Source organism: Eucalyptus grandis, chromosome 9, assembly GCF_016545825.1.
Source record: "Eucalyptus grandis isolate ANBG69807.140 chromosome 9, ASM1654582v1, whole genome shotgun sequence".
Lineage (NCBI taxonomy): Eukaryota > Viridiplantae > Streptophyta > Magnoliopsida > Myrtales > Myrtaceae > Eucalyptus > Eucalyptus grandis.
In genome coordinates, this window is record NC_052620.1 from 11,767,169 (window position 1) to 11,794,330 (window position 27,162).

The following is a 27,162-nucleotide window of genomic DNA, read 5'->3' on the forward strand; positions in this document are numbered from 1 at the left end:
ATGATCGCTCTATACCCAACATGCTAAATGCACCTATATACCTCATGCTCTAAATTTGTGCCAAGATGTAATGCAATAACAGCGGATGAACTCACACGCCACGTGGAATTTATATTATAGTGTGAATATCAAGTCCACCCTCGATTAGTTTACCCACCAAAACGCCGCCAGCCCGATCGAGTCACTTCCAGAATCCCACATCCGAACATCCACAATATTTCTATCATAGGCATCTCACTCTGAGGCATCTCAGTATCGCACAATCGAGGCATCCCAAGAACATACAGCATGGGGCATCTCACTCTGAGGCGTCCCAGTATCCCATAACCGAGGCATCCAAGAACACACAGCATGGGCATCCCACTCCCCGGGGCATCACTGGCATCTCAGTACCGATGGAAATCTCTTACACATTCAAGCGCACATTTCACATATCACACCTTTGATTAATGTCATCACATCATTTACAAGACCTCAAGAACACACAATTCACTCAAGCATAATCAATAATCAGAACACATCACTCCCATGCGCCAAACATCACACAAGTCCTGATTATAAAGTAAAACCATTTTGGCACGTCCCATACCATGCCTAACAGTTTTGCCCCATAATTAAGCGCAACGCATCGCATTCATTGCACACATATGTCACTCTTGGTAACTATACAATCACTTCACTTCAAATGATGGAAGAGGCATGCTCATACTTGAACTAACCACTATCATGAGGTCATTAGACTCCATATATGTCATGAAAGCCAAGTACAAAGGACACAACAACAAATGCACATTCTCGGATCATGGCAGTATATGAGCAATTGTGGGCAGGTTCGAACATAGACACAGAAAGTATGTCTAATCTTATCGGAATATTACGAAATTTTAGTATGTTATAGAAGAGACATAGATTAACATTTTCTGTGAAGAAACTTAAGTATATATCTCAATATATTAAGAGCATTAATTTGCCACACGTCCAAGTATCGAGCTCCCTCGGTCAATCAAGGGAAAAACCCCAGCAAAGTCGACCCCCCAATTTGCCAACATCGTCCATGTATCCACACCCCCAACGCTGCCTTCTCCATCCGCTTGTGTCTTTAGCCCATGAAGCCAAGCCTCTGCACCGGTTGAAATCAACAAAGTCTTCATCTCGCTGCCACCAATCTTCATCCTCCTCTGCTTCCTCGTCCATTTAGGGTGTGAACTCATTGAGACATTGTTTCACCCAGTCGTGGTTTAACTTTTTACAAGACCCTAGATGGAAGTTCGTCCGGTTCGCTTTGGGCAGCCGTGAGGGTATAGTGAGCAGAGTACCCTCTTCCCTATCCCCGGGACCCCCTGAACCCGTGAGCTCATCATGACCACAATCTTGGTCGATGAGGGCCTACCACAGTTGGTACCTCATTGATTCAAGGCGTGGTTTCGTCATGGGACTAACGGGGAATGGGAGAGTCCCCTGATTGGTTTCAACACACCCGCCGTTGAGGGTGAGGAGGTAGCTGACCCACTTGACATTGACATCGCTGACGGTATCGTGATAGATTCGAATCCCAAGTAGATAGGGTCCAAGGTAGGGTTAGCTAGGTAGCCCTTTTTGAAGCCTTCACTTTTGTATATAACCTTGTAGGCTAACCTGGTTTGTTTATAAAGTGTATCTGTTTAAATTGATTGTCATGCTTTTCTATCTCATGTTGATTGTGTCTGGAGATGGTTGTTCTCTTCTGCATGTGCATAATCGATTGGGTTGGCGACGCAACCTAGGAACGTCACAAATTTTATCAACCACCAAGGGATGTGTACGCGCTCGAAGTTCGGGACGTGACACCCTTAAATCATCATATCTTAGCTTCAAAATGATTTTTTAAAATAAAAAAATGCCACATCATTTAAAATTGTTATCGGAAAATGCCACGTTAGCTGTTTGGCCAAAAAATTTTGTTGTTGATACTTAAGTGTTCATTTCTTCTCCGATTTTAGCACTTAAATGGATCTTTCGGAAGTTTTAGCATTTATATGTCCACTCGTGCCAAGTTCTAGCACCTGAAATATACTTCTTTCATATGCTATTTCAATGAGAGAAGTCTGATTGTATCACTTGTGCAACTGAATATAAAAACCCAAAACAATTTGCAAATGGAGAATAACACAATATCAATGTTATAATTATTATAAGATACTCGCTTTGGGCCCAAAACTTTTAAAATGATTATTTAAGTGTCATAACAATAAATTAAGTGACTCTAGCAACAAAATATTTGACGTGACTTACCAAATAGTTTTGGCACTAAATTAGTCTAATTAAGTTTTGACACCGAAATGATCAATTTTGAAGAATTCACACAAAATATTTTAAAATAGTATGGTGTGTAATTTATGTACCACATAACGTCATAGAATCCATCACTTTTTCATTGGAAAACTTGGAGTTAAATTGGTTCCGAAATGTTCCTTTCCATTAATCCTCCTAGTTGATCAAAGAGAAGAAGTCCATTTCAATAAGTCTCCTAGCTCTGCTCTTCAATCTCAAAGCAGAGCGAGAAGAGCGATGTCAAAGAAGACATAAATGCAAAGTTACAAGGAGAAGAACAACGCAAGCGTTATAATTTTTGTACAGCACTCACTTGAGTTCCATAACTAATTTTTTGCTCACTTAACTGCCATAAATTTGAAAAACTAACACCAAAGTGCCTACAATGTGCCTCATTAGTGCTGACATGGACAATTTAAAAGATTCAACAGCAAAAAATCCATGTCAAAATGGAAAATTAATTAAATCCATCTCAAAGTAGAGCAAGGTCAAAGAAGACATAAATGCAAAGTTACAGGGAGAAGAACAACGCAAGTGTTATAACTTTTGTCAGCACTCACTTGAGTTCCATAACTATTTTTTCGCTCACTTAACTGCCATAAATCTGAAAAACTGACCACCAAAGTGCCTACAATGTGCCTCATCAGTGCTAACATGGACAATTTAAAAGATTCAACAACAAAAAATCCATGTCAAAATAGAAAATTAATTTTAAAAAATCCGCCTAGGACAATTCGCTAGAAATAACATTCAAATGATTGATTTCGCTTTGATATGGCACTTAAGTGAGTAAAAAAAAAGAAGTTATAACACTTAAGTAAGTGTAATATGAAAGTTATGGCACACCTGCTATTCTTATTCTGTCATTTTATTTATAAGTGAGAATGTTGGGGAGGATCAATGCAGCTATCCCTTTGAACTTTACCATAACGATCACACCTAGACAAATGCCTTGCATTAATTAATTTTTTATAAGACATGTTAATAGAAGTGGGTACCATATATAAAACTAGATATTTCTCATGAATGATGCCCATGGCATATACAATCCAAAATATTTTAAATTTAATTTTCAACAAAGATTGAAATTGAAATATCATCAAACAATTATTATGTACTAATACATAAGTAGTATTAATTATAAATTACCTTCTTTGCCTCTCCATTTTCCCTACCACCATACAGACTTTCTTGAATCCAGAAACCCATCATACTCTCTACTTATTTTACTCACATCAACTCAAAAATAAATAAGTAAGTTAGGTTAAACATAAAGGCCCATGCTTTTTCTATCCATTTTTTTTTTTTTTTTTTTACTTTTGATAGATTACAATATCTCTTATAGGTCTCAAATTGAAAATTATTTTGTACATTTTTTTTCTTCTCTTTCTTTAGAAATTTTGATGCATTTAAAGTTGACAAAAAATATGTTTTTTTCCAATGGTTTAATTGAATTGTCTTATAATGCAATTACAATTATCATAATTTTCTTGTCAATAACTAATTATTCTACTAATTGGCCCTACTTTTCAGATTGGCCAATGTAGTCATAAACTTTTGGCCAATATTTTAATGTAGTCTTTCCCACCAATTACCACCGAAAATCACTGACATGATGTCTAATCATCATCGGCTGTCTTAAGTGACATGCTGATAGAGGCAAACTACTGATTTCCACATCACAATTCGCTACGACATTCATTAGGAAAGACTACCTTTAAATATTGCATAAATGTGTAGGATTTATTGACAAATTTGGAATTAAAACTGAATTGATATGTGTATAATAGGTTTAAGACTATATTGATGATTTTCCCAAATATTTAACTAATTACACCTTCAACGAACACATGTATAATCATTTTTGGGATAAGTACACAAGGAGTATAATAGCTTTCGTATGGCGCTCACTCAAGGGCCATAAATTTGAAAAATTGATCACTTAAGTGCCACTGGCAGTTTGCCTTAATGGAAAATCCGACGTTGATGCCTATTGTCTTACGTGGCATCATCAACGCTGACATGGATAATTAATAAAAAATCAAAAAACAAAAAAAAAAACAAAATGCATGTTAGAATGGGAAATTAATTAAAAAATTCACGCAAGACAATTTGCCAAAAGTGGCACTCAGATAATCAATTCTACCCCGATATGGCACTTAAGTGGACAAAACATAAATTATCACACTCAAGTGAGTGCCAAACCAAAGTTACAACGTTCCACAATTTGCTACGACATTCATTAGGAAATACGACCTTTAAATATTGCATAAATGTGTAGGACTTTATTGACAAATTTGGAATTAAAACTGAATTGATATGTGTATAATAGGTTTAAGACTATATTGATGATTTTCCCAAATATTCAACTAATTACTCCTTCAACGAACACATGTATAATCATTTTTGGGATAAGTACACAAGGAGTATTATAGCTTTCGTATGGCGCTCACTCAAGGGCCATAAATTTGAAAAATTGTTCACTTAAGTGCCACCTTTGGTGGTTTGCCTTAATGGAAAATCCAATGTTGACGCCAATAGTCTTACGTGGCATCATCAACGCTGATGTGGATAATTAATAAAAAAATCAAAAAACAAAAAAAAAACAAAACAAAACAAAATGCATGTTAGAATGGGAAATTAATTAAAAAATCCACGCAAGACGATTTGCCAAAAGTGGCACTCAAATAATCAATTCTACCCCGATATGGCACTTAAGTGGACAAAACATAAATTATCGCACTCAAGTGAGTGCCAAACCAAAGTTCCAACATTCCTACTATTCCTATCTCCAAAGTTAAGAGACGTGAAGAAAGTTTTATTTACTTCTTTTTTTTTTTTTTTTTAGGAAACCAAATAGATTTTTGTGATTTTAAATGAAATTATTCGGAGAGAATTTTTCATCCACGATATTGCTTTCGAGACCTTTGAAAGAAATAAAATTAATGGCATAATTAGAATTTTAGTTTTCTGATTTTTCTTTTGGCTCGCTCTGACCTTTTGTCAATTTCTAATTTTATGAATTCTAGAGCAAAAATTTTCTTCATAATCAATCTAATCCCAACCACTGGGGGGAGTTGGGGTGGCCACCCTTCCAACTTGGAAGGGGAGGTGAGGTCAAATCCCCACCTTCTCGGGGATGGGGGGTAGGGACGCGTAAGTTTCGAGAGTGGGTTGCGACTCACACGCCCGCAAGAGGTAGGGCACTCCATGAGTCTGCAGTGAGTGTAGAGTAGGCGTAGAGTAGAGGATGACCAAAAAAAAAAAATCAATCTAATCCCAAAACTTTATAAATGACCTCTTTAGTACAAAAATATCTTGAAAACTCACATTTAGGTGACTCCAGCGAGCCATGTCAAATTTTCTGACAAATTAGAATTACTAAAGTCATTCAAGTGATCGTTTTGAAAAATCACAGCAAATAAATAATCGTTTGTTGGGGCACCATTGCTGCGTTTTCCCGCTGCAGTTGTATGGATAGATGAGTATGTTTCGAGCTTCATTGACCCCGTATTAGTCATCCACAGAGACCTTTCCTCGCGCACAAAGTTCTGAACTTTCCAAATTGGATGTCCGTAGCCAATTCTGATGGGAGGCCCATCTTGCCCAACTCGTCATACATCACGTAAGAGATATTGACTAGAAGATATACATGTAGTCGACTCATCTTGCTTAATCATTCCGAATCTAGATTGATTTTTCTTGTTCTCTTTCGCAATCACAAGTTATTGGTAAACACGGTCAGGAATTTAATAAGATATCTAACGCGTAGAAGAAATCAAACTTGTCTTCTCTCATCGCCCCTTTCCTTATTCCCTCCAAACCCCTCCTTATACATTTCTCCTCAGTTTGCTGTCTATAAACAAACCTCATCTTTCAAAATTCAACAGCGTCACAACCCCAACCATTCTTGTGCTTCCCCAGCATCATTCCCGAATACGTTCCTGTAGCAGAAACTCTCCTGAGAGGCCAAATGGGTGAAAGCCATCAGGTTCACATTTTCTTCTTCCCTTTCGTGGCTTCAGGCCACATGATCCCAATGATCGACATGGCCAAACTATTCGCCATGAGAGGCTGTAAGTCCACTCTCATCGCCACCCCCCATGACAAGCCCACCTTCTTGAAATCCATCGCGAAAACCAAGGATGATGGCTTCGACATCGATGTCATCACAGTGACATTGCCCCTGAAAGAAGTCGGCTTGCCAGAAGACTGTGACAATATGAACAAGGTCACTACGGTGGAAGTACGTAAGCAATTCTTTAGAGCTATAAAGATGCTGGACCAACAGCTCGAGCGGCTGATAGAGAAACTTGCCCCCGATTGTCTAGTCTCGGACATGCTCCTCCCTGGACAACCGAGATTGCTGCCAAGTGGGGAATCCCTAGGCTCGTTTTCCACGGGACAAGTGCCTTCTCCATTGCGAGCATGGAATGTGTGAGGCTCTATGAACCTCAAAAGAGGGTATCGTGCGATTCGGAGCCCTTCGTTATCCCCAACTTCCCTGGGGAAATCACAATGTCCAGGATGCAGTTGCCAGACGTTTACAGGGAAGAGACTGAGGTCACCAAGCTCCTCAATGTGATGATGGAATCGGAGAAGAGGAGTTTCGGGGTCATCATGAACAGCTTCTACGAGCTCGAGCCAGCTTATGCTGACCATTACAGGACATTCCTAGGGAGACAATCCTGGTTCGTCGGCCCGCTCTCATTGTGCAATAAGGAGAGTGAGGACAAAGCACACAGGGGCAACCAAGCATCCATCGACCAGCACGAGTGCCTCAAGTGGCTCGACTCGAGGCAACCCAACTCAGTGATCTACATTTGCTTCGGAAGCATGGCAAATTTCAATGTTCCTCAGCTCCACGAGATCGCAGTTGGACTAGAAGCGTCAGGTCAACAATTCATTTGGGTGGTGAAGAAGGACCCGAATGTGGAAGAAGGCAAAGAAGAGTGGTTGCCTGATGGGTACGAATCAAGAATCCAAAACAAGGGCCTCATCATCAGAGGCTGGGCTCCTCAGGTGCTGATTCTCGATCATGAGGCGATTGGGGGTTTCCTGACACATTGCGGGTGGAACTCCACACTGGAGGCGATCACGGCCGGCGTGCCAATGGTGGCTTGGCCGGTAGAGGCAGAGCAATTCTTCAACGAGAAGTTCGTGACCCAGGTGCTCAAGGTCGGGGTCAGCATAGGGGTGAAGCAGTGGGTGAAGCAGTTCGGCGACAGCATGAAGAGCGAGAGGGTGGAGGATGCAGTGAAGAGAGTCCTGGTGGGTGAGGAAGCAGAGGAAATGAGGAGGAGGGCCAAAGCACTTGCAGAGATGGCAAGAGGGGCTGTGGAAGAAGGGGATCTTCTTGGTCTGATTTGGGAGCTCTGATTCAAGAGCTGGGACAGCAGAGATTGGCTCACAACAAGATCTGATTCATGACTTGAAGCAATCAATCTTGAATGTTTGGTTGTGCAGAAATCCTCCATTCTCAGTTTCTGTTGTGGCTTAGCCGTAGAGAAAATTACTAGATTTGCCGTTTCTTTTCGTGGATTTATTTTACCAGTTGTGATCATTCAATGTTTAGGATAAGCCTTCACTTCTTTTGAGATAAAGGAAAAGTATACATTGTCTCGATTTCTGCGGTGCCAAAGAAATAAAAAGTTGGTGCAAGGTCTTCGGTATGCTTTGTCTCGACCCGGTCAAAAGTGGATGGCTGAAACTGACAACCTATCTTTAGTTTAAGCAAGACCTTTGGTGCTGAGCAACCCACGTGGGATGAAAGATAACTGGTCAAAGCGTGCAGCACTTTAGTGACATTTTTGTCCAACTTTCGCTTAGTCCATCCTAGAACTGAGAGTAATGTTGCCGGTTCGGTCGTCAAAGTTCGACTCCTCAACTCTCTTCTTTTAATTGGGTTTCATTTCTCCCGCACCTTCTTTTGGACTTGTCATGTTCTGAAGATGTATCTATCTACATTTCCTTTTGAAATAAAATAATCTTTTGCCTACCAAAAAAATAAAAATATTAAAGTTGGTCCCATAGTTGCAATTCAATAGCAAGATGCCCTATGTACTTTCCCTTTCTGAATTACCTTTCTCCACAACAGAGCATAGAGATTTTTACAACTTCATATTCTATAAATATAAAAATTATCTTAAAATTTTTAAACATATTGGGATAAGTACTTAAGTACACAAGGAGTATAATAGCTTTCGTATGGCGCTCACTCAAGGGCCATAAATTTGAAAAATTGTTCACTTAAGTGCTGGCGGTTTGCCTTAATGGAAAATCCGACGTTGACGCCGTAATAGTCTTACTTGGCATCATCAATGCTAGTCTTACGTGGATAATTAATAAAAATCAAAAAACAAAAAAACAAAATGCATGTTAGAATGGGAAATTAATTAAAAATTCACGCAAGACGATTTGCCAAAAGTGGCACTCAGATAATCAATTCTACCCCGATATGGCACTTAAGTGGACAAAACATAAATTATCGCACTCAAGTGAGTGCCAAACCAAAGTTACAACGTTCCACAATTTGTTACGACATTCATTAGGAAATACGACGTTTAAATATTGCATAAATGTGTAGGACTTTATTGACAAATTTGGAATTAAAACTGAATTGATATGTGTATAATAGGTTTAAGACTATATTGATGATTTTCCCAAATATTCAACTAATTACTCCTTCAACGAACACATGTATAATCATTTTTGGGATAAGTACACAAGGAGTATTATAGCTTTCGTATGGCGCTCACTCAAGGGCCATAAATTTGAAAAATTGTTCACTTAAGTGCCACTGGCGGTTTGCCTTAATGGAAAATCCGACGTTGACGCCAATAGTCTTACTTGGCATCATCAACGCTGCTGACGTGGATAATTAATAAAAATCAAAAAACAAAAAAAAAAACAAAAACAAAATGCATGTTAGAATGGGAAATTAATTAAAAAATTCACGCAAGACGATTTGCCAAAAGTGGCACTCAGATAATCACTTCTACCCCGATATGGCACTTAAGTGGACAAAACATAAATTATCGCACTCAAGTGAGTGCCAAACCAAAGTTACAACGTTCCTACTTTCCTATCTCCAAAGTTAAGAGACGTGAAGAAAGTTTTATTTGCTTCTTTTTTTTTTTTTTTTTTTTAGGAAACCAAATAGATTTTTGTGATTTTAAATGAAATTATTCGGAGAGAATTTTTCGTCCACGATATTGCTTTCGAGACCTTTGAAAGAAATAAAATTAATGGCATAATTAGAATTTTAGTTTTCTGATTTTTTTTTCTTTTGGCTCGCTCTAACCTTTTGTCAATTTCTAATTTTATGAATTCTAGAGCAAAAATTTTCTTAGTAATCAATCTAATCCCAAAACTTTATAAATGACCTCTTTGTTGGAGAAATCTTCTTGAAGTATTTTGAAGTTGACAAAACGTTTCCATCAGTCTAGTCTGAAGGCTTGCAGACTCTACTATTTAAAGTCTAAAGACCTCAGGACAGAGGACTCAAGACTCAAAGTCTATCCTCATTGATAGTCTCTAATCCGTTGAAGAAAGGTTATCCAGAACTGGATGTTTCGTCAAGGATTTAACCTTATCAACTGGAGAAGATCTCGTGGCTGGAAAGGACGTAACGGAATCCTTTGATTGATCGAGATTGATTCTATGATTGAAGATTCGATGATTGCCTAAATATTCTTGGAAGGTTTTACTTATGGAAACCGAGATCCTGATTGTATGGGCGAACATGATTGATGGGCTATCGACACGTTCCTTTAATAGCTCGAACAATCTTCCTAATTGATTCCGTCCAATGGGTAGATTGGAGGAATTCCTTTGGTAAGTGCCAACGGGTATGATGGCATAAAGGAGTATATAAGGAAGACGTTCTAAGTTGTTGAGGTGTGCGCGATAGAAGAATTCCAAAGTCTAAAGCTCCTTTTTGTTTAGACAATCACTTTGAGCGAATACTTGTATACAAAAGAGAGTCTATATTTGTGAGAAACCTTGAGGAGGTGTGGTAGAACATCTACACTGTGGAATCAAGGCAAAGTTGTGGTGTAACTTCTCTTTTGATCATAGTGAAATCCAGCCGGTAGGCTGTCGGTGCGGAAGAGTGGACGTAGGCTTGGAATAAACCGAACCACTATAAATTCTGTGTTTAATTCTCTCTTCCTTACTCTCTTTACCTTGATCGTATTTCATTTTGTTAATCAAGAAAGAATTTCCTTTCTATCGTTTGCCAAGAATCGCTTCCGTATCTCGATAAATTGTTTGTGCACCTATTCACCCCCCCTCTAGGTGCTTATACTAGCTATCTCAATTGGTATCAGAGCCTGTGTACTCACTTTGTTTGGAGTATTTTACTTCAGAGTTAAAGATCCATGGCTAGTATGTTGGCTCCAGGGCTGGTAGAAGGGCAAAGCAACACGAGACCACCTTACTTTGATGGAAAGGACTATAACATATGGAAAAACAAGATGAAGGCGTTCTTAAGATCAAAGGAATCTCTGGAATGGGACGTTGTAGAAAAAGGAATTGTTCCCAAAGTTGTTCCTATCTCAGAAAGAGGAAAAGACACATTGAGTCTAGCGAAATGACTCGGGAAGAGATAATCAAGAGACAAGCTCTTGATGCAAAAGCAATTTATTCTTTATATTGTGCTTTATCACCTCTTGAATATAACAGAATATCTTCTTGTGATACAGCCAAAGAAGTCTGAGATAGATTACACATTACCTATGAAGGAACCGATCGAGTGAAAGAGACAAGAATCAACATTCTTCTCGGTCAATACGAAGCCTTCAGAATGAAACCAGAAGAATCTATAACTGACATGTTTAGTCGTTTTACAGATATCGTGAATGGTCTTGAAAATCAAGGCCAACCAATTTATGATCCCATGAAAGTAAACAAGTTCTGCGTGGACTCTCCAAGGATTGGAATCACATAAAGACCTCAATCGGGAGACCCAAAGAATCATGCCACTTTGTGCGTCGATGAGTTAGTTGGGACTCTTCAATCCTATGAAGTGGAACGAATCAATGAAAACGAAGACCCTAAAGGTAAGAAATCTATTGCATTAAAATCTAATCATGATTCTGATGTAACAGATTCTGAAGACGACATGGATGATGAAGAACTTGTTCTTATGATAAGAAGATTCAGAAAGCTGAATAGAAAAGGAAGAAGATTCAATGCAAAAAAACAAAGTTTTCAAAAGCAACAGATCAAGTCTGCTGAAGATGAAGAATCAAACAAAGATGTAGTCGCTTTGAATGTAAGAAAAAGGGACACATCGGACCCAACTGTCCTCTTCTAAGGAAGAAGAAAGGAAAAACTGAAAGATATCGAAAAGCTCTCAAAGTTGAAACCTAGAGTGATACAGAGTGCGAAGATAGTGATGATGATTATGCCAACATATGTCTAATGGCACAATCGGATTCAGAATCAAACTCCGAGACGATTCGATTCGAAAGTGAATTCGAGGTAAGTAACTTTAAAATCCCTACTAAAGTTTCTAAATACATTGATGAATTATGTTTTAGTCTTAAGGCTTCTCTTAAAAGAATTTCAGAACTCAAAAAAGAAAATTCTGCTTTAAAACAACAAGAGAATGCTTTGGAAGAAAAAATGAAATGCTTAGATCAGAATGTTTCTTCTCTCAAAGAAAGTGAAAATAATCTTTTAAAAGAAAATGCATTCTTGAAAAATGATATTTCAAATATTTCCAAGAGATTTTCTTTAGGTTCTGAAAAACTGGAGAAAATACTTTCGCTCAAAGACCTTATTTCAATAAACTGGATTGGGAATGACTGCTGAAACCATTCCTTTAATTGATTTTCCTAAAGTAAAAGAAAGAATCAAACAAAGACCCACAAAAAATGCTTACAAAAATCATTTTGAAAGGAACTTTGTAAAACCTTTAGGTCGCAATGCTCTTAGATGTTCAAAATGCAATAGTGCAGATCATTTTGAGAAAGAATATCCTATGGTTTGGAGACCTATCAACAAAGTCTGGGCAAAAACCGTATATCAGACTAACTCAAAAGGACCCAAGAAAATATGGGTACCAAAGAAAGCTTGAGTTTCTTTTTGAATGCAGGTCACTATCAAGAAAAAAGTAAAATGGTATCTGGATAGTGGATGCTTGAGACATATGACATGGGATTCAAATTACTTCATAAAGCTCACTCAAATGAACGGTGGAAAAGTCTCATTTGGAGGAAACAGCAAAGGAAAAATAGTAGGATTTGGAACTGTAAAGATTGGGAACCTCACAATAAGCAATGTTTCTTTAGTTGAAGGGCTCAATTACAATCTGCTCAGTATCAGTCAGCTTTGTGATGCCGGTTTTAGAATCAACTTTCAAGAAGGTATTTGTTCAGGAACCAGTAAAGACTCTACTCAATCATTCATGGGCCGAAGACATGGGAATATCTACCTCTTGGACATGAAACCAGATGAATCGCAATGTCTAATTTCAATCCAAGACGAAGCGAACTTATGGCACAAAAGCTTGGGCATATCAACATGAAGCGAGATAGCCAAAATCTCAGCAAAGAAGCTTGTTCGTGGTCTACCCAATTTATCATATCAAAAGTCCGATCTATGTACACCATGTATATTGGGAAAACAGGTAAGAAATTCCTTTAAACCAATAAATCAAGTTTCCACTAACCGTGTACTGCAGCTCTTGCATATGGATCTCTTCGGACCAACAAGAACGCAGAGCATTGGAGGTAAGAAATATTGCCTAGTAATTGTGGATGACTACTCACGATTTACTTGGGTATATTTCTTGTCAAGTAAGTCTGAAACCTTCTCTTACTTTGAAAAATTTGCTAAGAAGGTTCAAAATGAAAAGGGGTATATCATTTCAAGTACAAAAACAGACCATGGAGGAGAATTTGAAAATCAAGAATTTACAAAATTTTGTGATGAATTTGGTTTTCAACATTTGTTCTCCTCTCCATATACTCCAGAGCAAAACGGAGTCGTGGAAAGGAAGAATAGATCTCTTCAAGAAATGGCTAGAACACTTTTAATTGAAAGCAATATCTCTTTACGATTTTGGTCAAGCAGTTTCAACATCATGTTATATTATCAATAGAGTCTTTCTAAGGCCTATTTTAGAAAAAACCCCTTATGAACTATTTAAAGAAAAGAAACCAATTGTTTCATATTTTCATGTTTTCGGATGCAAATGTTTCATATTGAAAAATGCAAATGATCGAGTTGGTAAGTTTGAAGAAAAGTCGAGATGAAGGCATCTTCCTTGGATATTCAACCACAAGTAAAGCATACGAGTCTACAACAAGAAGACTCAAAGCGTGGAAGAATTAATGAATGTCAAATTCCAAGATTCCATTCAAAATGAATCCATTCAGACTCATCTTGAAGAGACTGAATCTGCTCCAGACTCAACAAAGTCTAAATCTCAAGAAGCAACTCAGATATTGAAGGATCAGCAACAAGTAACTGTTGAAGATTCAAGTGAAGGAAGTGATCATCAATCAATAAGCAACTAGAAGCATAAGTCTAGTCATCCCAAAGATCTTATTATTGGCGACATCAATGAAGGAATACGCACAATATCCAAAAGGCGAGAAGAGTCTAGTGCCGTGGCTCTTATTTCTGAAATAGAACCCAAGAGCATAAAAGAAGCTTTATCCGATGAAAGCTGGATTGAAGCTATGCAAGAAGAACTCAGACAATTCAAAATTAATGATGTCTGGGAATTAACTCCAAAACCGAAAGGTAAATCAGTTGTTGGAGCTAAATGGGTTTTCGGGAACAAAATGGACGAGAAAGGTAAAGTCGTAAGAAACAAGGCCAGACTCGTGGCCAAGGGATACACACAAGAAGAAGGGATCGACTATGACGAGACTTATGCACCGGTAGCAAGGTTAGAAGCAATTCGTTTATTACTTGCATTTGCTTGCAATAAAAATTTCAGGTTATTCCAAATGGATGTCAAAAGTGCTTTCCTAAATGGATTCATCCATGAGGAAGTCTATGTGGAACAACCACCAGGGTTTGAAGACCCAAGGAAACCAGACTCGGTATTCGAGACTCAAAAGGCTTTATATGGCTTAAAGCAAGCACCTCAAGCATTATACGACAGATTAAGTAAGTTTTTAATTCAAAATGGATTTGTTAAAGGTAAAGTAGACACTACTCTTTTTATTAAAAGAGAAAGCAAAAGCTTTCTGCTTGTTCAAATATATGTCGATGATATTATCTTTGGATCCTCTAATGAAAGTCTGTGCAAGAAATTTTCTAAGACTATGCAGGATGAATTTGAAATGAGCATGATGGGAGAGTTAACCTTCTTTCTTGGACTTCAAATAAAATAATTGGAGGAAGGAACTTTTATTCATCAAGAAAAGTATGCAAATGAACTTGTCAAAAAGTTCGGTCTGGACAATTGCAAAAAGGCTGACATACCAATGTTAAGTGCCTTGAAGATAGACAAAGATGAAGAAGGGAAGAAAGTCGATCAAAAGCTGTACAGGAGTATCATCGGATCTCTTCTTTATCTTACTACTTCTAGACCTGACATTTTGTTTAGTGTTTGCATTTGTGTCAGATTTCAATCAGACCTAAAAGAATCTCATTTGAATGCTGCGAAGCGTATTATTAAATATGTTTCATCAACTTCAAGCATCGGTCTTTGGTATCCTAAGAAGGGAGACTTTAATCTTATGGGATATTCAGACGCAGATCTGGCCGGTTGCAGAGTTGATAGAAAAAGCACTTCGGGAACTTGCCAGTTGCTTGGAAGCAAGACAGTGTCTTGGTTTTCAAGGAAACAAAGCACTGTGGCTCTTTCAACAACAGAAGCAGAGTATGTAGCTCATGGAAGTTGATGTTCGCAAATTCTATGGATAAAACAACAGCTAAGAGACTTTGGAATTAAAGACTCATGCACGGAGATCAATTGCAACAACACCAGCGCTATCAATCTCACCAAAAATCCAATTCTCCACTCAAGAGCAAAGCATATAGAGATTCGACATCACTTTATTAGAGACCATGTTCAAAATGGAGATGTTTTAATTCAATTTGTTGACTCAAAGAACCAACTGGCGAATATATTCACAAAGCCGTTGAAGAAAAATCAATTTGAATCTATCCGTTCCAGACTCAACATTTTGAGGTATGAGGAGATCAAAGTCTAAAGACTTTCAGACTTAGACATACAAGACTTCAACTGTAAGTTAGTCTTGGTACGACCGTCAGACTGTAAGTTAATCTTTCTCTCTCTCTCTCTCTCTCGAATCTTATCTTGAAAAGGTACGATTGGTAACCATGTTTTATTGCTATCTTTAATCGGCATAATTATTGCATCATTTCCTTTTCCAAAAAAAAGTTATTTTTTAAATGACTATTTTTGCGGAAAAAGACAGTTATTTTGAAAAGGCATTTTTTTTATTTCCTTTGTGACGATTCGTTTATTTCTTTTTAACCGATCGTACACTCTTCACTTTACTCTCAAAAACCCTAGAAAGCATCGATCCTCCATTCCCATTTGTCTTCTTTGTTTAATCTTCAAAAAGTTGTCATCTTTCTTGGGAAAGTCAAGCAAGGAATCTTCCAAAAACTGAGAAAGATGTCATCTTCAAGGAAGTCTTCGAGAATCGCAAGCAAGGGACCATGGTGAATGAGTGAGGGGCCTACGCACTTCGATCTTACTGAAGAAGAAGTATCTCCAGAACAGCAACCGAGCCCACAACATTCTCAACAGCGTCATTCTCCACCATCTAGTCCTCAAGGCGTTGATCATCAACAACAGGAAGAAATCATCGAGGATGCAGACCCAGTAAGAGTTCAAAAGCCCGCTTTTATTTACAAGCTATATCGTGCCTTAAAAGGAATTCGTACTCCTTTGAACTATGTTGATGATTTTCTTAAAGACAAAGGATATAAGAACGAATATATCTTTCTGCGAAAAATGGAAAGTTTGGGAATTGCTCGTAAAGGGGTGGCTGAGGAAACCCTTGCGAATATCCCAAGTGATCCTCGTGACTAGGGGCTGAATCCTGTAGATGGGAATGATGATGACAATTTGTACAGCCTATTTCAACCGAAAATGGATATTGCGGTTGAAATTCAAGGAAAAATGGGAGATTTGTTCAGATCGAAGGAACAAAAGGATTTGTACTCGAAATTGCTGAAGCGTGGGGTAATAAACCCTAGGAGTGTGGATTTTGATTTTCTGGATGCTGTGAATGTGAACTTGAGGGAAAAGTTCAGTTATCTTCAACTTGAAAAGTTCTGCTCTAACTCTACAGAGGCCTATGCTGGATTAACTACATATTTCTATTCAAATCTTAGCTTTTTGGATGCGAATAGATTCTCTTTCAGCATTAAAGACCAAGATTATGTTGTGGATATGAATATGCTGGCAGATGTGTTAGGAGTTGAAAGAGGAAGACATCAACCAATTAAAGTTTCCATTGCTCGAGCCACACCGGAACCGGTGAAGGACGGTAGAGAACAGGATGAGAAGATCACCTATTTAAGGATGAGTGCATTCAACATCTTGCTTCACAAGATTGTGATTAATTGCCTCCGACCAAAATCAACTTCCAAAACTGATGTTTCAAGTTCAGAGGCAAAGTTGATGTATGCCATCCTCTGTGGAAAAAAGTTTTTTCTCCCTCACACTGTTATGTTTCACATGTATAGAGCAATGATGAAGGACGGAGGTCAACTTCCTTACCCAAGCCTTGTTACGAAGTTATTCAGACATCTTAATATTCAGCCTCCACAAATCTTCTGTGTTTGACCATGCGATCATATGGTGGTAGGACTGAAAATGGTGACCAAAATGCGTCGAAGGAACGAGAAAGGAGTTGGAAAAATTCAAGGAGAAGACTCTGCCAAAACTCATCAAACCTCTTCAGCGGCTAAAAGAAAAGGGAAGGAGCCCATGGTTGCTCCATCCAAGAGAAGAAGAGCTCTCCTCGTTGAGGATGAAGATGATGAGGAAGACATCACCATCTCTCGCAATGGCTTTGAAGAATTTAAGTCGTCCTGTTCCACAGAAAGAATCGGAACAAATGACGAAAGAAGCAAAGGAGAAGGAATAAGAAGAAAGAGAAGCTGAAAAAGAAGCAGAGGAGGAAAGACCTGAAAAAGAAAGAAGAGAAGAAGGAGAACCCGAGGAATTCTCTTCTCCACCGTAGGCATGAAAACAGGGGAGATCAAGAGAAAGGAGGGAAGTCTTCATATCCCGATGCAAGTGAAGGAGTCGATCGCTCACCTGTGACCCAAAGGATGTTTATACCTCTCGGTTTCCGAAGAAGGTCATGAAGTTTCATCGCCAAACCTGCGAGATTATGCGATCTACCATCGTCCGCATTTACTCCATCAGATCGGGCCGAAGCAAGTACTTAGACAGATAATGCAACAGATTTTCGCAGAATCATGGATATTCTCTTGGAGATGCGAGGTCAAATTTATGCCTTGGGATGCGAGGTTCAAAGCTTGAAGAATGCAGGTCAAGTTTCTTCATGTTCATTGAATGATAAGATGCAAGCCCTCTCTGTTCAGAATCAGGCCAATGCCAAGAATGAGGAGATTGCACAACTGAAGGAAGACTTTAAAAGGCTGGAAGGCATCATTCAGTCTATGGAAGATTTCCAGCTTGTCCGCGTTCCCAAGCAATCTTGACTTCATCTCAACCTTTTAATGCCGACAAAAAGGGGAGAGATGCAAGATTTGATCAAACTTTCAATTGTTAAACTTTTAACTGTTTGTTGGATTGTTTTGTTGTTTGAACTCTGTTTGACTTTGTTTTGTGTCTGGATGAAAACTAAACTAGATTTGGACTTGACTGCTTTTATTAACTAGTATTGATATCTTATGGATGGCTTTATCGTATTCTAGACTAACCTATTTTCTGTGGTTGCAGATTCTAGTGTTATTCATTTAGCCATTTATCTCTATAAGATATGCATATGTGTTTGAGAAATGTTTTGCAGGTCAAAGTTATCCAAATCTGCACGAAAGTTTTGTCACCATCAAAAAGGGAGAGATTGTTGGAGAAATCTTCTTGAAGTATTTTGAAGTTGACAAAACGTTTCCATCGGTCTAGTCTGAAGGCTTGCAGACTCGCTATTTAAAGTCGAAGACCTCCAGGACAGCCGGACTCAAGACTCAAAGTCTATCCTCATTGTGAGCCTCTAATCCGTTGAAGAAAGGTTATCCAGAACTGGATGTTTCGTCAAGGATTTAACCTTATCAACTGGAGAAGATCTCGTGGCTGGAAAGGACGTAACGGAATCCTTTGATTGATCGAGATTGATTCCATGATTGAAGATTCGATGATTGCCTAAATATTCTTGGAAGGTTTTACTTATGGAAACCGAGATCCTGATTGTATGGGCGAATAGGATTGATGAGCTATCGACACGTTCCTTTAATAGCTCGAACAATCTTCCTAATTGATTCCGTCCAATGGATAGATTGGAGGAATTCCTTTGGTAAGTGCCAACAAGTATGATGACATAAAGGAGTATATAAAGAAGACGTTCTAAGTTGTTGAGGTGTGCGCGATAGAAGAATTCCAAAGTCTGAAGCTCCTTTTTGTTTAGACAATCACTTTGAGCGAATACTTGTATACAAAAGAGAGTCTATATTTGTGAGAAACCTTGAGGAGGTGTGGTAGAACATCTACACTGTAGAATCAAGGCAAAGCTGTGCTGTAACTTCTCTTTTGATCATAGTGAAATCCAGCCCGTAGGCTGTCAGTGCGGAAGAGTGGACGTAGGCTTGGAATAAGCCGAACCACTATAAATTCTGTGTTTAATTCTCTCTTCCTTACTATCTCTACTTTGATCGTATTTCATTTTGTTAATCAAGAAAGAATTTCCTTTCTATCGTTTGCCAAGAATCGCTTCCGTATCTCGATAAATTGTTTGTGCACCTATTCACCCCCCTCTAAGTGCTTATACTAGCTATCTCACTCTTTAGTACAAAAATATCTTGAAAACTCACATTTAGGTGACTCTAGCGAGCCATGTCAAATTTTCTGAAAAATTAGAATTACTAAAGTCATTCAAGTGATCGTTTTTGAAAAATCACAGCAAATAAATAATCGTTTGTTGGGGCACCATTGCTGCGTTTTTTCCCGCTGCAGTTGTATGGATAGATGAGTATGTTTCGAGCTTCATTGACCCCGTATTAGTCATCCACAGAGACCTTTCCTCGCGCACAAAGTTCTGAACTTTCCAAATTGGATGTCCCGTAGCCAATTCTGATGGGAGGCCCATCTTGCCCAACTCGTCATACATCACGCAAGAGATATTGACTAGAAGATATACATGCAGTCGACTCATCTTGCTTAATCATTCCGAATCTAGATTGATTTTTCTTGTTCTCTTTCGCAATCACAAGTTATTGGTAAACACGGTCAGGAATTTAATAAGATATCTAACGCGTAGAAGAAATCAAACTTGTCTTCTCTCATCGCCCCTTTCCTTATTCCCTCCAAACCCCTCCTTATACATTTCTCCTCAGTTTGCTGTCTATAAACAAACCTCATCTTTCAAAATTCAACAGCGTCACAACCCCAACCATTCTTGTGCTTCCCCAGCATCATTCCCGAATACGTTCCTGTAGCAGAAACTCTCCTGAGAGGCCAAATGGGTGAAAGCCATCAGGTTCACATTTTCTTCTTCCCTTTCGTGGCTTCAGGCCACATGATCCCAATGATCGACATGGCCAAACTATTCGCCATGAGAGGCTGTAAGTCCACTCTCATCGCCACCCCCCATGACAAGCCCACCTTCTTGAAATCCATCGCGAAAACCAAGGATGATGGCTTCGACATCGATGTCATCACAGTGACATTGCCCCTGAAAGAAGTCGGCTTGCCAGAAGACTGTGACAATATGAACAAGGTCACTACGGTGGAAGTACGTAAGCAATTCTTTAGAGCTATAAAGATGCTGGACCAACAGCTCGAGCGGCTGATAGAGAAACTTGCCCCCGATTGTCTAGTCTCGGACATGCTCCTCCCCTGGACAACCGAGATTGCTGCCAAGTGGGGAATCCCTAGGCTCGTTTTCCACGGGACAAGTGCCTTCTCCATTGCGAGCATGGAATGTGTGAGGCTCTATGAACCTCAAAAGAGGGTATCGTGCGATTCGGAGCCCTTCGTTATCCCCAACTTCCCTGGGGAAATCACAATGTCCAGGATGCAGTTGCCAGACGTTTACAGGGAAGAGACTCAGGTCACCAAGCTCCTCAATGTGATGATGGAATCGGAGAAGAGGAGTTTCGGGGTCATCATGAACAGCTTCTACGAGCTCGAGCCAGCTTATGCTGACCATTACAGGACATTCCTAGGGAGACAATCCTGGTTCGTCGGGCCCGCTCTCATTGTGCAATAAGGAGAGTGAGGACAAAGCACACAGGGGCAACCAAGCATCCATCGACCAGCACGAGTGCCTCAAGTGGCTCGACTCGAGGCAACCCAACTCAGTGATCTACATTTGCTTCGGAAGCATGGCAAATTTCAATGTTCCTCAGCTCCACGAGATCGCAGTTGGACTAGAAGCGTCAGGTCAACAATTCATTTGGGTGGTGAAGAAGGACCCGAATGTGGAAGAAGGCAAAGAAGAGTGGTTGCCTGATGGGTACGAATCAAGAATCCAAAACAAGGGCCTCATCATCAGAGGCTGGGCTCCTCAGGTGCTGATTCTCGATCATGAGGCGATTGGGGTTTCCTGACACATTGCGGGTGGAACTCCACACTGGAGGCGATCACGGCCGGCGTGCCAATGGTGGCTTGGCCGGTAGAGGCAGAGCAATTCTTCAACGAGAAGTTCGTGACCCAGGTGCTCAAGGTCGGGGTCAGCATAGGGGTGAAGCAGTGGGTGAAGCAGTTCGGCGACAGCATGAAGAGCGAGAGGGTGGAGGATGCAGTGAAGAGAGTCCTGGTGGGTGAGGAAGCAGAGGAAATGAGGAGGAGGGCCAAAGCACTTGCAGAGATGGCAAGAGGGGCTGTGGAAGAAGGGGGATCTTCTTGGTCTGATTTGGGAGCTCTGATTCAAGAGCTTGGACAGCAGAGATTGGCTCACAACAAGATCTGATTCATGACTTGAAGCAATCAATCTTGAATGTTTGGTTGTGCAGAAATCCTCCATTCTCAGTTTCCGTTGTGGCTTAGCCGTAGAGAAAATTGCTAGATTTGCCGTTTCTTTTCGTGGATTTATTTTACCAGTTGTGATCATTCAATGTTTAGGATAAGCCTTCACTTCTTTTGAGATAAAGGAAAAGTATACATTGTCTCGATTTCTGCGGTGCCAAAGAAATAAAAAGTTGGTGCAAGGTCTTCGGTATGCTTTGTCTCGACCCGGTCAAAAGTGGATGGCTGAAACTGACAACCTATCTTTAGTTTAAGCAAGACCTTTGGTGCTGAGCAACCCACGTGGGATGAAAGATAACTGGTCAAAGCGTGCAGCACTTTAGTGACATTTTTGTCCAACTTTCGCTTAGTCCATCCTAGAACTGAGAGTAATGTTGCCTGTTCGGTCGTCAAAGTTCGACTCCTCAACTCTCTTCTTTTAATTGGGTTTCATTTCTCCCGCACCCTCTTTTGGACTTGTCATGTTCTGAAGATGTATCTATCTACATTTCCTTTTTGAAATAAAATAATCTTTTGCCTACCAAAAAAATAAAAATATTAAAGTTGGTCCCATAATTGCAATTCAATAGCAAGATGCCCTATGTACTTTCCCTTTCTGAATTACCTTTCTCCACAACAGAGCATAGAGATTTTTACAACTTCATATTCTATAAATATAAAAATTATCTTAAAATTTTTAAACATATTGGGATAAGTACTTAAGTACACAAGGAGTATAATAGCTTTCGTATGGCGCTCACTCAAGGGCCATAAATTTGAAAAATTGTTCACTTAAGTGCCACTGGCGGTTTGCCTTAATGGAAAATCCGACGTTGACGCCAATAGTCTTACTTGGCATCATCAACGCTGCTGACGTGGATAATTAATAAAAAATCAAAAAACAAAATACATGTTAGAATGGGAAATTAATTAAAAAATTCACGCAAGACGATTTGCCAAAAGTGGCACTCAGATAATCAATTCTACCCCGATATGGCACTTAAGTGGACAAAACATAAATTATCGCACTCAAGTGAGTGCCAAACCAAAGTTACAACGTTCCACAATTTGTTACGACATTCATTAGGAAATACGACGTTTAAATATTGCATAAATGTGTAGGACTTTATTGACAAATTTGGAATTGAAACTGAATTGATATGTGTATAATAGGTTTAAGACTATATTGATGATTTTCCCAAATATTCAACTAATTACTCCTTCAACGAACACATGTATAATCATTTTTGGGATAAGTACACAAGGAGTATTATAGCTTTCGTATGGCGCTCACTCAAGGGCCATAAATTTGAAAAATTGTTCACTTAAGTGCCACTGGCGGTTTGCCTTAATGGAAAATCCGACGTTGACGCCAATAGTCTTACTTGGCATCATCAATGCTGCTGACGTGGATAATTAATAAAAAATCAAAAAACAAAAAAAAACAAAAACAAAATGCATGTTAGAATGGGAAATTAATTAAAAAATTCACGCAGGACGATTTGCCAAAAGTGGCACTCAGATAATCAATTCTACCCCGATATGGCACTTAAGTGGACAAAACATAAATTATCGCACTCAAGTGAGTGCCAAACCAAAGTTACAACGTTCCTACTATTCCTATCTCCAAAGTTAAGAGACGTGAAGAAAGTTTTATTTACTTCTTGTTTTTTTTTTTTTTTAGGAAACCAAATAGATTTTTGTGATTTTAAATGAAATTATTCGGAGAGAATTTTTCATCCACGATATTGCTTTCGAGACCTTTGAAAGAAATAAAATTAATGGCATAATTAGAATTTTAGTTTTCTGATTTTTTCTTTTGGCTCGCTCTGACCTTTTGTCAATTTCTAATTTTATGAATTCTAGAGCAAAAATTTTCTTAGTAATTAATCTAATCCCAAAACTTTATAAATGACCTCTTTAGTACAAAAATATCTTGAAAACTCACATTGAGGTGACTCCAGCGAGCCATGTCAAATTTTCTGACAAATTAGAATTACTAAAGTCATTCAAGTGATCGTTTTTGAAAAATCACAGCAAATAAATAATCGTTTGTTGGGGCACCATTGCTGCGTTTTTCCCGCTGCAGTTGTATGGATAGATGAGTATGTTTCGAGCTTCATTGACCCCGTATTAGTCATCCACAGAGACCTTTCCTCGCGCACAAAGTTCTGAACTTTCCAAATTGGATGTTCCGTAGCCAATTCTGATGGGAGGCCCATCTTGCCCAACTCGTCATACATCACGTAAGAGATATTGACTAGAAGATATACATGTAGTCGACTAATCTTGCTTAATCATTCCGAATCTAGATTGATTTTTCTTGTTCTCTTTCGCAATCACAAGTTATTGGTAAACACGTTCAGGAATTTAATAAGATATCTAAAGCGTAGAAGAAATCAAACTTGTCTTCTCTCATCGCCCCTTTCTTTATTCCCTCCAAACCCCTCCTTATACATTTGTCCTCGGTTTGAGGTCTAAAAACAAACCTCAGCTGTCAAAATTCAACAGCGTCACAACCCCAACCATTCTTGTGCTTCCCCAGCATCATTCCCGAATACGTTCCTGTAGCAGAAACTCTCCTGAGAGGCCAAATGGGTGAAAGCCATCAGGTTCACATTTTCTTCTTCCCTTTCATGGCTTCAGGCCACATGATCCCAATGACCGAAATGGCCAAACTATTCGCCATTAGAGGCTGTAAGTCCACTCTCATCGCCACCCCCCATGACAAGCCCACCTTCTTGAAATCCATCACGAAAACCAAGGATGCTGGCTTCGACATCGATGTCGTCACAGTGACATTGCCCCTGAAAGAAGTCGGCTTGGCAGAAGACTGTGACAATATGAACAAGATCACTACGGAGGAAATACGTAAGCAATTCTATAGAGCTATCCGGATGCTGGACCAACAGCTTGAGCGGCTGATAGAGAAACTTGCCCCCAATTGTCTAGTCTCGGACATGCTCCTCCCCTGGACAACCGAGATCGCTGCCAAGTGGGGAATCCCTAGGCTCGTTTTCCACGGGACAAGTGCCTTCTCCATTGCGAGCATAGAAAGTGTGAGGCTTTATGAACCTCACAAGAAGGTGTCGTGCGATTCGGAGCCCTTCGTTATCCCCAACTTCCCCGGGGAAATCACAATGTCCAGGATGCAGTTGGCGGACGTTTACAGGGAAGAGACTGAGCTCACCAAGTTATTCAATGACATGATGGAATCGGAGAAGAGGAGTTTCGGGGTCATCATGAACAGCTTCTACGAGCTCGAGCCAGCTTATGCTGACCATTACAGGACCTTCCTAGGGAGACAATCCTGGTTCGTCGGCCCGCTCTCATTGTGCAATAAAGAGACTGAGGACAAAGCACACAGGGGCAACCAAGCATCCATCGACCAGCACGAGTGCCTCAAGTGGCTCGACTCGAGGCAACCCAACTCAGTGATCTACATTTGCTTCGGAAGCATGGCAAATTTCAATGCTGCTCAGCTCCACGAGATTGCAGTTGGACTAGAAGCGTCAGGTCAACAATTCATTTGGGTGGTGAAGAAGGACCCGAATGTGGAAGAAGGCAAAGAAGAGTGGTTGCCTGATGGGTACGAATCAAGAATCCGAAACAAGGGCCTCATCATCAGGGGCTGGGCTCCTCAGGTGCTGATTCTCGATCATGAGGCGATTGGGGGTTTCGTGACACATTGCGGGTGGAACTCCACACTGGAGGCGATCACGGCTGGCGTGCCAATGGTGACTTGGCCGGTAGCGGCAGAGCAATTCTTCAACGAGAAGTTCGTGACCCAGGTGCTCAAGGTCGGGGTCAGCATAGGGGTGAAGCAGTGGGTGAGGTTGTTTGGCGACAGCGTGAAGAGCGAGAGAGTGGAGGATGCAGTGAAGAGAGTCCTGGTGAGTGAGGAAGCAGAGGAAATGAGGAGGAGGGCGAAAGCACTTGCAGAGATGGCAAGAGGGGCTGTGGAAGAAGGGGGATCTTCTTGGTCTGATTTGGGAGCTCTGCTTCAAGAGCTGGGACAACAGAGATTGGCTCACAACAAGATCTGATTCATGACTTGAAGCAATCAATCTTGAATTTTTGGTTGTGCAGAAATCCTACATTCTCAGCTTCTGTTGTTGCTTAGCCGTAGAGAAACTTGCTAGATTTGCCGTTTCTTTTCGTGGATTTATTTTACGAGTTGTGATCCTTCAGTGTGTAGGATAAGCCTTTATTTCTTTTGAGATAAAGGAAAAGTATACATTGTCTTGAATTCTGTGGTGCCAAAGAAATAAAAAGTTGGTGCAAGGTCTTCGGTATGCTTTGCCTCAACCCGTCAAAAGTGGATGGCTGAATCTGACAACCTATCTTTAGTTTAGCAAGACCTTTGGTGCTGAGCAACCCATGTGGGAGGAAAGATAACTGGTCAAAGCGTGCAGCCATTTCTTTTAATTGGGTTTCATTTCTCCCGCACCCCCTTTTGGACTCTGAAGATGTATCTATCTACATTTCCTTTTTGATATAAAATAATCTTTTGCCGACCAAAAAACAAAAACTTAAAGTTGGTCCCATAGTTGCAATTCAATAGCAAGCTGCCCTATGTACTTTCCCTTTTCTGAATTATCTTTCTCCACAACAGAGCATAGAGATTTTTGCAACTTCATATTCTATAAATATAAAAATTATCTTAAAAGTTTTAAACATATTGCATTTATATTGATTCATTTCTAAATTTTACAATTTTATCTATTAAATCATAAATATTTTTAAGTCTTTTCAATTGAATTTATCTAACCAATTTTAGCAAGAAATTGCTGGCATGGATGTCCAACATCTTATGTGAACACACCATTCTTTGATATAAATAATTTTTAATAGTATTTAATATGTTTTTGAAATTTTTTTTCCTTTTTTTTGTAACCCTACATCTCAGACCCTTGCTAGCCATGGGTGAGGACCTCTATGACCTCATTAGCCACAGGCAAGGGCGTCAATCCTTGCTCAGATCCAAGTGCGGGTCGCAATGCCCTTGCTTGGTCTGGGCGAGGACCACGATACCCTCGTTAGGTCAAGGCAAGGGCGTCTTCTACCAAGGATCATAGCCCTTGTCCGAATTTGGGTGAGAGCCGATGCCCTCACTTGTTGTTGGTAAGGGTGTGGAGGCCCTCACCAGATCTAGGCAAAAGTCACTAGATTTCATAATTTGTGCACAGTACATAGCACAATTAGTGGCTTGTAAAATAGATATAGGATAGGATAGGATCATAAAAAATAAAAATAAAAATGAAGTGAATTTTCTTTTCACATATTGTAATGGACCTTCCAAATTGGATGTCCCGTAGTATATTCTGATGGGATGACGTCTCTGCAGAACTCCACAGGTAAATCAACTACCTCTTTCATTGATTGGCCATGATTTCCATGCTTGACGGGAGAGAATATGTAATCCTCATTAGAAGACATAGATTCCTCTCATTTTTGTTAATCACGCCAAATCTAGACTGAGCTCCTTCGTTCTCTTTTGCAATCCCAGAATTCTTGGCAAACACGGAAACTCGTCACCATTTTATCTAAATTAGGAATTTTATAAGACAGCTAAAGCATAGAAGAAATCAAACTTATCTTTCTCTCATCACCCCCTTCTCTATTCCCAAACCCCTCCTTATATATTTGTCCTAGGTTTGAAGTCTACAAGCAAACCCCGGCTTAGAAAGGTCAACAGCATCACAACCGTGCTC

General features: G+C 39.7%; 3 protein-coding genes across 3 annotated transcripts; all 3 read left to right on the forward strand.

Moving 5' to 3' along the window:
• Nucleotides 1-6,077: 6,077 nt before the first annotated feature.
• On the forward strand, nt 6,078-7,982 carry LOC104420272 (scopoletin glucosyltransferase). The gene is given in 3 exon segments (XM_039301448.1): nt 6,078-6,653; nt 6,656-7,654; nt 7,657-7,982. Coding segments are annotated over 3 exon segments (1,446 nt in total). The 5' UTR covers nt 6,078-6,283; the 3' UTR covers nt 7,734-7,982.
• Nucleotides 7,983-19,752: 11,770 nt separating this feature from the next.
• LOC104418279 (scopoletin glucosyltransferase) lies at nt 19,753-21,662 on the forward strand. Its single transcript, XM_010029565.3, is given in 3 exon segments — nt 19,753-20,687; nt 20,689-21,040; nt 21,043-21,662. Coding segments are annotated over 3 exon segments (1,449 nt in total). The 5' UTR covers nt 19,753-19,961; the 3' UTR covers nt 21,414-21,662.
• Nucleotides 21,663-23,902: 2,240 nt separating this feature from the next.
• On the forward strand, nt 23,903-25,743 carry LOC104420273 (scopoletin glucosyltransferase-like). The gene has a single exon (XM_039301581.1). It carries the CDS (start codon nt 24,043-24,045, stop codon nt 25,492-25,494), a length of 1,452 nt encoding a protein of 483 aa, XP_039157515.1. The 5' UTR covers nt 23,903-24,042; the 3' UTR covers nt 25,495-25,743.
• The last annotated feature ends 1,419 nt before the right edge of the window (nt 25,744-27,162 follow it).